General features: G+C 34.3%; 1 protein-coding gene across 2 annotated transcripts in view; it reads right to left on the bottom strand.

Annotated features, from left to right (window-relative positions):
• Window positions 1-14,899, bottom strand: part of NKAIN2 (sodium/potassium transporting ATPase interacting 2) — a 1,030,851-nt gene that overhangs the window by 529,879 nt on the left and 486,073 nt on the right. For both annotated transcript variants that reach the window (XR_499978.3, XM_038000565.2), the window contains exon 2: window positions 10,268-10,405. Coding sequence is in view for 1 of the 2 variants with exons in the window: in XM_038000565.2 (XP_037856493.1) it covers window positions 10,268-10,405 (138 nt within the window). In the remaining variant the exon portion in view is untranslated. The remainder of the gene's footprint in view (window positions 1-10,267; window positions 10,406-14,899) is intronic.

Below are 14,899 nucleotides of genomic sequence, written 5' to 3'. Positions count from 1 at the left end.
ATCTTCCAACAAGCCCCTGTGTAGCAACCATGCCACTCTAATATAAATTAATAAAAATACAACTATAGTTTTAACACTTCAGTGCTTTTTGCCTTTGTTATTACCTTTGTGTGCTTCTGCCTGGAATTTCCCCTCTTCCTGTCTTTCCAGTGATATATTTAATCCTACTGATCCTCTAAATCACAGCTTACAGGCCATATGCTCCATAAAGCACCTCTTCAATCATCCTGCCCTCCCTCCAGGATCCCCCAATCCCAGTTAACTTGCCTAACCTGAGTATTTGAGTACTTTGATTTAGTCTCTACATACTACTTCTAGCATAGTCCATCTGAAAAGTATTGTATTCACTTGATTAAATATTTGTTTCCTCCTCTGTTAAAATGTAAACATCTGGAGGCTTTCTTATGTTGGTATACCCATAGCATTGTGCTTACCACATAATAGGCAAACAGTTTCCATATCGTGTATAACAATGTCAGTCTGAGTGGTGGCTCACGCCTGTAATCCCAGCACTTTGGGAGGCTGAGGGGTGAGAATCACAAGGTCTGGAGTTTGAGACAACCCTTGCTAATATGGTGAAACTCCATCTCTACTAAATATACCAAACTTAGCCAGGTGTGGTGGTGGGCACCTGTAGTCTCAGCTACTCTGGAGGCTGAGGCAGGAAAATCACTTGAACCTGGGAGGCAGATGTTGCAGTGAGCTGAGATCGTGCCACTGCACTCTAGCCTGGGAGACACAGTAAGACTCTGTCTCAATAAATAAACAAACAAATAAATAAATAAATAAATAAATAAATAAATAAATAAAAATAAATGTCATCTGCTCAACTTTCATTGATAAAAAGGAAATTACACCAAAGTAAAACATACTTAATGCAATCTAATAATTATTGTTACACTTTTGGTTTAAAAAGGCAAATGGAGCATACAACAAATATAGTCCTACAACTATTAGTAATAAAACATTAGCAATAAAGAGATTTCAACCAATTGCCTGAAGAGGAAGACCAAGAGATGGATATTGATTAATAAGCAGAATGAATTGCCAGTCTATAATATGTATGGAGGAGAAAGAAACAAAAAAATGCTAGACTGCTAGGGAGAATTTTGTATATTCTGGAGACTTGGGCAAGAAACATATGACCGAAGGTCAGTAGGAAAACTGGGCTGGAAAACAGCAATAACCCTTTACCACTTTTAGAACCAGCCAGGGTTTTAACTCTCTGGGGAAAACAAGGAGATTTTTCATAAATAAATTAACTGTAATATAAAATAACTGTTAAATGAAATTACCTGGGGATAGCATAGCAAAGGCAAATGTTGAAAAACATAGAGAATCAACAAAGTGATACATGCAAATTCCAGAATTGAAGTTATAGGGAGGTTCAAACTTTCCCTCTGAAGGTTTGACAACTGAGTCTGCTGACATAAACTGACAACAAATAAACACGAGAAAAGGCATACTCATTATTTAAGCTTATGAGACTCACACAAAATATAAAACTCAAAGGAGGAGCCAGATGTTTGAAGTTTTTATAGCACAAAGGAATAGGGGCTTGAGGGCTTTTAGGGGAGGTGGTGACAAGTTAAGGGAGAGAAAAGAGGAGGAACCACAGGATGAACAAAGGCTGTCTTATTATGCAGATAAAGCTTCTCAGGTAATAAAAGCAGCCTCCAGAAGAATAAGTGATAGGCTGTCTGGGTATGCGGATGACATTTAATCTCCTCTCCAGTGATTAATCTTCCCTGGTTGCTTGATGAGATTCCTAGGGAGGGGTTTCAAGACAATTGCATTTCTTTTGGAAGAACTTACCTCAGTTAGACAAGTGCACTTAAGAGAAAGGGCCTCTTGGTGCTTTGGGAAAGAGGATCTAGAGACAGAGGAAGAAGGAAGGTCAGAGAGACCTTGAGGCTACTCTTTTAATTCAAAATTGCGATACATTGGATATGATTTTCTAAGCCACAACAAAGTCTTCTATAAGTGTTTAAATAAATAAAAAGACAACACAATTTTTAAATAGGTTCACATTTAGACATGCCATTTTGAAATGCCAAGACAACAAGGATAAAATGAACATCTCAAGCACTTCTTTGAAAGTTATTTACAGATTAATATCAGACTGGCCATCAGTAACACTGCTTCTTAGATTGTGAACAATTACTTCAGTGTTCTAAGAAAAAAATGATTTTCAACACTGAATTCTGTACCTGGCCAAACTAGTACTCAAGTGTAAAGGTAGAATAAAGTCATTCTCTGTCATGAGACAGATAAAACTCAGAAAGTTTATCTCACAAACATGCTTTTTCAGGAAGTTGTTTGAAGAATACCAAAGAGACGATAGATGGAATTTAAGAAAGCGTGAATCAAATTCAGAAGAAGGGAGAGATAGATGTATAATAGGGCTTGAGAGCAAACAGTTCACATAGGAGCAAAGATAGAGTACTAAGAGAAATCTCCAGGGAAGAAGAACATTGCATTAAAAACAAAAAGCTACAGATAGTCATAGTCAAATATAAAGGGACTGGATTAAATTCAAATAGTAAAGCAACAGATTTCAAAAATTAAAACAGATTGAATATCAAGCAATAGAATGCACAGGAATTGGAAATGTATTTAGGATACACTTAAGCAAGGCCTGTTTCGTTCTTACAAAAAAAAAAAAAGGTAATCAGAAACTTCAGACGGGAAAGAAAACTTGTAAAAACAATGTATAATTCAGAAATAAATTAGACCAAATGATTTGGGGCAGGTCGTTATTAGATACTGTCTAAAGCTGAAAAATCAACAATTAGCAACACACACACACACACACACACACACACACACACACACACACTCTTCTGAGGTAACCCCAGAAGAACTACAAAGAAATTAGAAACAGCTGGAGAAGAATATGGAAAGGAAGTTTGATTTTATTATAAGCCTAATTTTACTTTTTGATTAAAAAAAACCTACGTAAATTAATCTGATTTTTTAATTTTAGAAAAAGAAACTAATACTTATACATATCACAATGTATCTTTTCTTCAAAATTCATTTTCAAAATTAGATGATTTAAAAAAGTGAATCTAGACTGTCAAATGTAATTTTTTATATGTACCACATCCTACAAATCTTTAGTCATAGCCTAACACCAAAATGAGAGCACAAAGTATCTTCTTGTAGAATAAATGGCCCACATTTCCCCAAGGGAACACATTCTTTTGAGAATAAATTGCATTTGCAATGTTGCATTATTACATTTATTTTAGGACTACAGGCTAAATCCATTAAACTTGTAATGATGTTTTTTTTTTTTTTTTTTTTTTTTTTTTTTTTTTTTTTTTTTTTTTTTTTTTTTTTCCTCCCTCCCTTCCAGGCTTATGGGAAAGGACTTATTTTCACAACTACTCTAAGTCATTAGAGGTATTGTTAATTTACTACTATCTCAAGTCTTTTCATCTCTAGTCTACATTGATTTTCTGTCCTGAACATAGAAAGCATGCATTTGTTAATGCTGTAGCTGCAATAAGTTTTCTTTCAGATATTTTTTTCTCCTAGAAAAATTGAATAAACGTGGCAAAACAACGATTAATGACTTCTTAGAAATGACTTGTAGGGGTGCAAAAATTTTTAGGGAGGAAACATTGTTAGTTGTAGAAAAGCATATGACCTGGAAAATGGACATAGTGCTCCCAATTTGTTGCTGTTGGTGACAGTCTCTATGGAGACCCAAGTTCTATGAAAAATTAAAAATCAAATCATGGCAGTCATCAGCAAATAGTAAATTCAAGAAGTTTAGCGTTTTTTTCCCCCATGCAAATTGAGTACACAATTCTTTGCTTATACAGAACCACTAAGGTGTCTATTGATTTCTCAAGTTGCCATGTCATAATCTTTTTATAAAATGAATCTTGTCTTTGTCTTTGGTGCTCCAGTCACCCTGTGGCCCCATGCTTTGGCCAGGATGTCATGGGGATCCTTTTCTTTACCATGTTGGCTCTAGAAAAAGCAAAGTCAAGGAAGTCAAAGCAGGTGACGCTTTGTCTGAAGCTGACCTTGTCTCATTGGGGAGAGGGAGGACGTACATCAATCTAGAAATCAACAGTCACCAACTACCATATGCGTCACATTAAAAAAAAAAATGTAGTAAAACAAAGAGTGGCCTAAATTGGTGAACAGAAGTTCAGTGTTCAGCATTAATCAGAAAATACCATTCAAAACTTTAAAATATGGACTAAAATAAATATTTACTTTTTATTATTTTGGAATACTAAGCAGGGTTATTATGACAGTCTTAGAGTTTATGATTCTTAGAACACAAGAAATGAAGATTCATGTGTATTGGCTTCTCTTTCTAACCATCATAGACTTGCTTCATTAAATCAGCTTTAACCACATTAATTTAATCTCTTGCTTTTTTCAGTAACAAAACAGGAAACCAATCCCAATATTTATCCTTCATTTGATATTAGAATTAGTTATTGTAGTCTAAGTTGATGTCATAGAAAGACTCATCATTAGACACAATAATATGTATGTATGTCTATATTGGTGTTTCCTAGGTCTTTTGTATTTCCAGTATGATTTGAGTATTTTATTCAATTACATAGAAATAAATTCTCCCATCAATTATTTGAAACTCTTTACAAATAGCAAATGTAGAAATAGATCATTTGTCCTTATTTAACATATCATTATAATGGATATTATATATAATTTATATTGTATAGATGAATGTGTACCTGTGCATATATATAAAATCACCATCAAAAAGCTGGATGCTCTAGAAAAAGAACAACACACCATTCTAATTCACTGTTACTAGAAATTAAAGACAGTTTGTGTTATTGTTTTCCCGCATGAATAAAATATCCATCACTAAGAGTTTTCTGTTCTAAACTCTTGAGACATGAGGTTATTTCCTCATTAACTAAGGAGCTAAAAACATAATCCTTCACATGGGAGAGGCAGACCACAACTTCAAATCTAAATCCTCTGGAATTCGCAAATGCTATAATGAATTTTAAATTGGCCCACAACTTAACAACATCTTTGTTCATTTATCAGATAGATTTGGGTCTCTGAACTGTGCCCCTAAGAAGCAGTTCAGTGTGGTGGTTACAAGGAGAGCTTGGTTGTCAGGAGTACCTGTGTCAGCCTCCTAACTCTACTATTTCCTTTCTATGAGTTTGAATGAAAGTTGTGTGAAGTTAATGTGAGGGTTATAGAATTTGTCAAGAAAGATAGATAAACAAAAGAATTGGTGATGAAATTGATAAGAAACAGGAAATGAATCTTACAAATATTACTGTGATTTTAGTATACTATCCTGTTTATAAAATTTGAGTAATAGATTTTCAGCTATTTTGCAATTTTTTTTTCTAGTTTGGAGACTGAGTTTGGAAGAAAGGAAAGAAGGAAGGAAGAAAGCGGGGGAGAAATAATTTTTTTTTGGTATGTTACACAGCAACATTTGTTTTTGGCAATACCACTGAGAAAGTTGCTGTGGCTTTAATGGATAGGAACCTACATATTCTTCAGATTATTTTAGACAACCTAAAGCAGCTCCTTAGCGCCAGTGCAGCTCCTTAACATTATTTTGTCATTAACTAATAAACACTGGATATCCCAAATCACATTCTACTTCCCCAAATGATGATTCATTACATACTTCCATTTATGATGTAAAATAATGCTTTCCTGGGAGCCATTGTATATATTTATTTATGAATTGTTTTCTGGGATTTGATGTGGTTGAGAATAATACAAGATTGATTCTTTCTATAAATTCTGGCTTCAGTTTCCTTTGCTTGGACCTGAAAACATCTATTTCATTTTCCTTCAGCATATTATATTCTGCAAAGTGCCAGAGGCTCTCAATGGTACTAATGAGTTCTTGTTCCAATTATCTGTTTTAAATTTTTAATCTTTTTTTCTTTGCTACTATGAAAAAGAAGATGAATGAAGAAAACAAAAATCATTACCAATACTCTCATTTATTTGTTGCTGGAAGCTCAATGGTTTGAGAGAATGTCGACATACTTTTTTTTGTGGGGGAGGGAAGATCAATTAAATAAAATGTCTCATCAATAATTTGAAGTTCTTCAAATATAGCAAATGTCCTCAGTCTCAATATCAGAAAACCTGCCTTTTTGTGTTAGTAAAATTAGACCTAAGGATAACGAAGACTTATATTTTTCAAAATGGTATTTGAATTTAACAATCTTAAAAGCAGTGGAAAATATCACAAATGGAAAAAGAGTTAACTTTACTAAGATAAACGTAATAAATATCAAAATGAAGCTTTATGATGTTTTAAAGGTAAATGTCTTTATTAAATTATCTACATAAATTACGATAAACACTAAGACGGAAGGGCAAAAAATTAGCAAAGAACACCAAAAGACAAATTCCCGGCCAGGCACAGTGGCTCACACCTGTAATCCCAGCACTTTGGGAGACCAAGGTGGGCGGATCACGAGGTCAGGAGTTCGAGACCAGTCTGGCTAACATGGTGAAACCCCCGTCTGTACTAAAAAAATACAAAAATGAGCCGGGCATGGTGCCACGTGCCTGTAGTCCCAGGTACTTGGGAGGCTGAGGCAGGAGAATCGCTTGAACCTGGGAGGTGGAGGTTGCAGTGAGTGGAGACTGTGCCATTGCACTCCAGCCTGGGCAGCAAGAACGAAACTCATCTCACACACACACACACACACACACACACACACACACACACAAAGACAATTCCCCAAACAGAAAATAAAAATGGGTAATGAACATATGAAAAATTCTACCTCACTAAGATTAGAAATACAATTAAAAATGAAAATGACATATTTTCTTCTATCAAATTAACAACTATGAGAGCAGATAATACACAGGGTTAGCAAGAGTGCAATGAAATCGACTCTGCTGTACACTGGTAGGAGGATAATTCAGTAAAATAATTTTGGATAGATTATTGTGAATTATATAGTAAAAGCCTTAAAATTTTTCATATTATTTGATTATACTTAGGTATTTCTCCTAAGGTATGGTTCCCAAAAACAATGAGAGCATTTTTGATGGAAATGATTATAGGGAATTATTTAATATAATAGAAACATATGAAAATAGTATAATGTATAACATTAAAGGCTTAAAGAAACAATGAAATAGTCATATTAATTTTTAAATTGTTTGATATAATGTTCAATTTAAATTTAAGACATATTTGGATATATAGCATACACAGATATGTTTCATTTGTATATACACAAAGGAAATATGCAAAAATGTCAACCTTCAGTCATGAAGTCAAGAAATGCTTTCTTATTTTTGTATCAAATTATTTTATATTTTATATCAAGCTATTTTATAATGTGAAAATATTACATAGAAAACGTGGCAAATATAAAAATTATAAAGGTCTACATTGTTAGAGGATGAAGGCAATTTTAATGGTCATTTTCCATTTAATCAATAGTAAATATATTTTCCTTATGATTTCCTTTAGTAACATTTTCTTTTCTTTACACTATTGCAAGAATACAGTATATAACACATATAACGTATTAAATATGTGTTAATCAACTATTTATCAGTAAGATTTTCAACCAATAGTAGGTTACTGGAGTTAAGTTTTTGAGGAGTAGAAAGTTATAAGCAGATTTTTGGCTGTGTGGGGGGTTTGGTGCCCTTATTCCTGACATTGTTCAAGGGTCAACTGTAGTTTGTTGCACAGAAGTTACACAGACATAGATACCAAGAACAGAAATTGGTACCAGAAAGTCAGTGATACTTAAACCTAAAACACGCAGTGCTGGTTTTGAGATAAGGAGGCAAGTGACGCCAGGAGGGCAGCAAGGAGACTGAGAGTGGAGAGAGGAAATTGTTTTTGAGGACTAGAGAAAAGAAGACTCATGGAATTTACTGCCAGAACAATTATCTTAGCTATTGTCTTCAATAACTGGAAAGATAGAAAATACACCTATGAGTTTATGGGTCTGGTTAAGGGGATTTCCAAGCAACAAAAGATGACAATGCTATTTGTCATCTTTTAGCCACAGACAGCATGATATTGCCAGAGAGAAATGAGCTAAAGAAAGATTTTCAAGGAGAATTTAGAGGATATATTTCCAACCCAGGACTTACGAGTTGGAAAAAAAAAAGTTTATTATTTACATCATCTCCCACCAGCAAAAGATTTCCAAAGACACTGTCTCAAGAAAAATCCAAATTCACAGTGATGTTACCGATCAAGATGAAATCAAGGCTCTGAAATTCACTGTTAAGATCTTACAAAGAGTTCAGGTTGTGTCTAATAGTTTCAGTAAACAAAACTTCTAACAATTTAAAGGTGTTTTGCCTTGGCATCATAACTCTTATCCCATGCCAGAGAAAGTAGCCAGTATTGAAAGATCTGTGGTATGTCTTTATTCAAAGGAATGAGATTATAATTTGATACATGGAAAGCCCACTATTTTCTTTTTTTTCCTGCATTATAGCATCTTAGAATAAAAGTGACAGAAATAGTCCATCCAATATCTAGAACACCTTGCTTGATTTTAAATTTCCTTTCAGCTTATTGCTATGCTACACATGTTAGTGTTATTTTTAAATAATAATAATAAAAACAAAAATATTATAGCTAATATTTATTAGGGACTTTTTAAATGCCAAGCATGGTGCTAAGGATATTTCATAGAACATCCCCCTTACTCCTCAAAATTAGCCTCTGAGTTTTTCAGTAGTTCAAACATTTTGGGTCACATCTAGATTTTATCTCAAGAAATTTATCAGAAATAAAGATGAAATATTTATATAATGATATTCAGAGCAACCATTATTTATAAGAATAAAACCATGAAGGAACCTCAAAGTCTAATAAAAGAAGAAAGGTAAATTAATCAATTTTTTCATATAATGGCTAATAATAGATCAATTAACTAAATCATTATGATTTAATGTAATGACTACTTTCATTTTAAAGATAAGAAAATTAAAGATTGGTGAGGTGAAGTTGTCTAAAGTCACACAGAATTGGGCAGATCCAAGATTTCAATCCTGATATTATGACTTCAGAGGACTCATTCTCAACCACTGTACAACCCTCCTATACTGTATCAAATTACGATTCATAAAAGAAAATGGACAATACTATCATATCTTGTGCATTAAAAAAGTTCACCCTGCAACAGAACTCCTCCCACTTTTACAAGATTTAGATGACTACCTAGCCTCTGTGGTGACATGCACTGGGGTCTGGGCGTGCACCTGGAGGCGAGGACAATGGGCTTCTCATTTTTCCTTAGCCCAACAGCGGTTCCTTTGGTTCCAGACACCAACACATTGCCTGGCTCTGTACCAATGAGCTTTGTCTGGGTTCTATATGACAGAGAGAATAGGTCATGTGTGTGTGGGGGGGCATCTTTAATGAGGACGCTTTCATAAAACATGAGAAGGTTTGCTGGTTGTTGAACAAGGCAGAACTTTCACTGTACTATCTTATATACATGCTTTTACCACAAACCTGCTTTACAATTTTAAATAAATGCCTATAGACATTTCCTTTGTCAAAAATAGAAGAAATAGAAAAACTGATGAAACTAAAAAGAAAAAAAATGTACACTAATGAAGAGCAGTAGCTTAGATCTAAGGCACATACAAAAGTTTTAAAAAAAAAGCAACCCGAAGTTATGGTTCCCATAGTAACTGCAACACAGTTGGATTTCACTTTTATGTTAAGTAAGTTTAACTTGAGAGGGAATGCAAAATACTTCCTCTGAGCCAGAAAGAGAATTATGGAGAACACAGAAGCAACTGTCCAGATTATTCTGGCTTTCTCATACGCCAAATATTTGCCCTAATATGCATTAATATTTTCACATCAATAGTATGTGTTCATTTCTATTGATTTTAAACTCTTTTATTCAGTGTATAAAATATGATTATTTAAAATGAGAAAAAATTCTCATTAAAATCTGTTAAACCAGAAAGCATGACTTTATAATTTAGAAATATAGAAACACAGTTTGGCTTGTAATTATGAGAATATTTGCTGAAAGTACAAATTATGAGAATTCAATCTGATTACACTCACTATCAAGTGCTTTAAAGCTGACATTTTCAATTACTGTTGATGGAATCTGAAACTATGAAAATAAACACTTTTATTTTGGTACTTAAAAGAGAGTATCCACATCTTTAAGATAGATTAAACACATAAGTGTTCAAGGCATTTGGAGTTTGCACATCATTCTCTAGTTCGATAAGATTTTTAAAAGGCAGAAAAGGTACTTACTCCTGTTATGTAACGAGGTCTATATTGAATAGTTCCAAACAAACCAAGAATGACGATAATAATATGTACAAAATTTGCCAGGATAGGTGCCCACTGATATCCAAGGAAGTCAAATATTTGCCTCTCCAGCACACAAACCTGGAATAGCAAAACAGGATGGATAGATCAGCTTGTGAGAAACAGCAGAGTGGTGAGAAGTAAAAAGGATAAAATTATTAATAACATAATTAGCGATTATAACTGTGTTGCCAATCTGGCATTTGTCTTCAACTGACAGTGAGAATGACATTTTCAGGTTTTTTTCAAAGGAAAACCATGGAAGCTGTGGATCCATAGACACCTACAAGCCTTTCAGGGATAAGTTTGTGGAGGAATCAAGCAGTATTCACCAGATGACATCTTTGCAGTCACAGGATAAATTATATTGTCATGTGCACTGTCAAATATTTGAAGTCATCAACCAGTAAGTCAGGGAAGTCCACATAAAGAGTTTGTTGCTAGATCTGTTCAAACGTCATTATATAAGTTGAGCATAGAACAAAGGAAGTTTGATGTGGAGGAAAAATAAATCTTTAGCAAGACTTGTAGCAAGAACTCTTTAGCAAGACAAAGATTTCTGGATGTGGATCTGCCACTAAGTAGCTGAAGTGGCCTACATAAGTCATCTCCCTTCTCTGGGTGCCTGGTCCTCATCTGTAAAATGAAGGACTTTGATGTGGTGTGTAGGGTCCTTCTAGTCCTAATAGTGTTGTGTTATAGATCAAATATGATGTTTTGTCATATCTGGTTATGAGGTAAAAGAAGGGCGCTAAAAGAAAATTAGAACAATGAAAAACAAAAACAAAAATCAGGCATCCCTACTATAAAAGCAAGACACTTAAGTCGATTTAAATTACACTACTTTCATCTGTGCTCACGGCTATAACTAAGACATATAAAAATCTAAGCAGTGAGAGGAGAAAAACCAAAACCAATCAACTAACCGACAATAACAATGAACCGAGATTAGTGGGTAGTCAGGAAGTACCATTTTACATCCCCAAGTGAGATCTGGGGAGCTAGCAAGCATCTCATCAGATCCAACAAAGTAAAGTAGAATGTTGGCTTTATTCTTCCTGCCTGCCTTCAGGGGGGATGATAATAAACTCTCTGTTCAGAGAAAAACATTGTAAAATGACTTGATGCTGCATACCAAGATTCAATATTTTATTCAGCTAGGTTTTTAAGGAAAATGATGATTTAAAAATCCCTAAGTTCCTAACATCACTATGATTTAATGATATTTCTTGTCAGAAGGAAATACTGACTCAAAACAGGCAACGTGCTTTTAAATTAAATATTTGTAGCTCAGTTTGAAGACGTCTTGAATGATCATTATTCCCACTGCAGTTCTTTAGCTGAGTAGCACGTTTTCCCATCAGGCATTGAAAGAGAAAATAAATTCATGACACCTCTATTTTCTGAGGCACACTAGGCACCATGTAATGGTTGTAGCAGTCACAGTCCAACTTAGTTAAATCTTAATTCTCACTGCATCTTTGACGTAATTAAAAAAACAGAAGAATCTTGATTTGTTATACCCTATGCTAAAGCCATGATACTCATCAGAGTCTCAATAGCGGATAGTGGAATGCAATATTCTTACTCCTTAATAAACACAGACCATCATAGGACCTGAAATATCACTTAAGCCTTATAAACCTGAATTATCTTCTGATGAGCCATTCCTTCAACTTTCTCATATAGTTAACATTTTGTAGAAATGAGACCCATTTGTGACATTAGGCAGTATTACATATGCCAAGTTAGAATCTGTGAATGGTACCAAAAACTAAGTAGTTCTAAGAACATGATTGCTAATTTTCTACATAAAAGTTCATTTCAACATAGAACCCTCTCCTCCTTATCTTATGAATAAATAGTAAATACGAATGTAAACCAACAGCAAGAAACATCCAAACTCTATAAATTTGGAGCATCATAACTGTGGGGACACATCAGGGCAAAAGTATAGAGGATGAAACACATCAGTCTAACAGTGGGAAATATCTCAATAAATGCACCAGTTATGAAAGAAAATAGCAGTCCTATTGTTAATTATAAAAACATAGAGATGATAATATACTAACTAAGTCTGCAAAACTGAAGTGAAATTATGTCAACATTTATTGGGTTCTTGTTATGGCAGAACCAAAAGTTTATGCAGACTGAACAAGCTAATCTGTAATTCTTTGCCTACAGTATTTCTGCCTATTTCCCCTTTTTGATTAGTCCTATTAGGGATCATAAGTAGCATTGTCATAAGTTCTGTCATTTAGAGATAGGTCCGAAAAATGCAAGATTTTCTGAAAAGTTCAGTGAGTGTAAGGGTTTTAATATGTGTAGGAGTAGCTGCAGTCTTTCCTATGAATTCCTTCCAACAGGAAGATTATTAACTGTGAGGGGCCCATATAGTGGGCCTGGGGGTGCAGGGATGGAGAGAACACATATTTGTTAGAACACCTACTGTATGCTGGGGCTTCATGCTTTTCTCCAGGCATGTATTATCACATTGATTCTATACAAAACCAAGGGAGGTAAATAGGATTGTCCCATTTTGCAGATTGAGGAATCTAAGCTGTGGTATGCTCAGTGATTATCTTGAAGTTACAGAAGAGGCAAGTAGTAGAACAGGAATTTAGGCTTCTGTGCCTGGCCCCTTTGCTATGCTCCTACCTTTTCTATTTACTACACACTTAGTCTCAAAACATATAGATTTTGTTTTCATTGGTTATATTGTAGAGACCATGCTGGTTATATAATATATGCTACTTCATAGAATCTCTCTGATCATACTTGTCAGTTCATGACATTATATCATCATTGGTTAAGGCAAAGCTCCTAAAGTTTAGTTTAGGTTAGTTTTTCCTTCTTTGAACCCATCTCAGTGTTAATCCGATTTTGCCCATGGGGCCCTCTTTAATGTATTACTTTTGGTCCTTGTAATCATCTGACATATAAACGTATGTATTTGACCTAGCAAAATATATATGCTGTTTATGCCCCTTTACATTTGTCTATTTTCCTGTACAGAAATGTTGGTTCCTTTTGTTTGGCTTGCACAGATCACATCATTATTAATGCATAATTTGGTTGCTTTCAATTCTTTGCTACCACAAAGAATTCTCTTCTCTTCCATTACTATCTTTATGAAGTTTTTATTTGTAACATCAATAGTGACTAATCTTTATCAGTTACTATTTCTGCATCTATTGAGATAACCACATTGTTTTTTCTTTTACACAATGAATGTGATGGATTAGATTGCATATTCAATCAATATCCTTTTGTCATTATCCTTTTATACCTGGCAAAATCTCTACTTGGGATGGCAATATTATTTTTAGCATTTTCAGTTTGCATTAAATTTTACTTACAAAATTTAAGCAAAATAAAATTTTATTTGGGGTTTTTTGTATCTATAAATTGACCTACAGTTCAATTTCTTTTTCTCTCTTTTTCTGAAACTGTCATAAAGTTTACACTGGACTCAAACCATAAGTAAGACACAAATTTTATTTAAAACTCTTTTTTGTGTGTGTGTTGTTTTGAGACGGAATCTCACTCTGTCGCCAGGCTGGAGTGCAGTGGCACAATCTCGGCTCACTGCAAGCTCCGCCTCCTGGGCTCATGCCATTCTCCTGCCTCAGCCTCCCGAGTAGCTGGGACTACAGGCACCCACCATTACACCTGGCTAATGTTTTGTATTTTTAGTAGAGACAGGGTTTCACTGTGTTAGCCAGGATTGTCTCGATCTCCTGACCTTGTGATCCGCCTGCCTCGGCCTCCCAGAGAGCTGAGATTATAGGCATGAGCCACCACACCCGGCCAAAACTCTTAATAAACATAGAGAAAACCATCCAGTCACATAACTTTCCCCAAAGGTAATCTGTGTGAATTTTGGCAACTACTGCTAACTGCATAGCTGTTCAGTAAAATACTGTATGTAGATGCAGCATATAGGCATATATCTGTTATGTCTGTGTAAATTTTTTCAAATTATTTTAATTTACATAAATGGATTGCAATGTAGTTGTGTGTTTTCACCTTGTGTTTCTCACTTAGTGATGTGTCATGAGATTTTTCCACATTAGCACATCCTGCATTAATAGATCTACCTCATTATATCATTAAGGCATTGCATTTTAAAAAATCTTGAATTCATTTCCAGTTTTTGGCTATAACATCCATAAGTGCATTATAGAATCTCCTGTATGTGTGTTAATATATCCATAGGACAAATTCCCCAAGATAGAAATGTTGGATCAATTCTGGTTGCTAAATCCCAAATATTATATAACAGTTGTTATTAATTCTTCTTTGTGCCATATATATATTTATGTTTCCAGCTCACATAATAGCATATATATATATATGAGCCATGTATATGTGTGTTTGTGTGTGTATATGTGTGTGTGTGTGTATATATGTATATAAGCTGTTATATGAGCTGGAAAACATGAAGATTACCCTTTTCATTGCACCATAGTAGATGTTAATTTTAATAGTAATTGTTAATATAGTAGAGTATGCTTAAGCTCAAAAAGTTTTCAAAACCTCTGTGGTAAATGCTATTAAGAACAAATTAGCTTA

This window comes from Chlorocebus sabaeus, chromosome 13 (assembly GCF_047675955.1).
Source record: "Chlorocebus sabaeus isolate Y175 chromosome 13, mChlSab1.0.hap1, whole genome shotgun sequence".
Lineage (NCBI taxonomy): Eukaryota > Metazoa > Chordata > Mammalia > Primates > Cercopithecidae > Chlorocebus > Chlorocebus sabaeus.
This window is presented reverse-complemented; position numbering and strand designations above follow the sequence as displayed.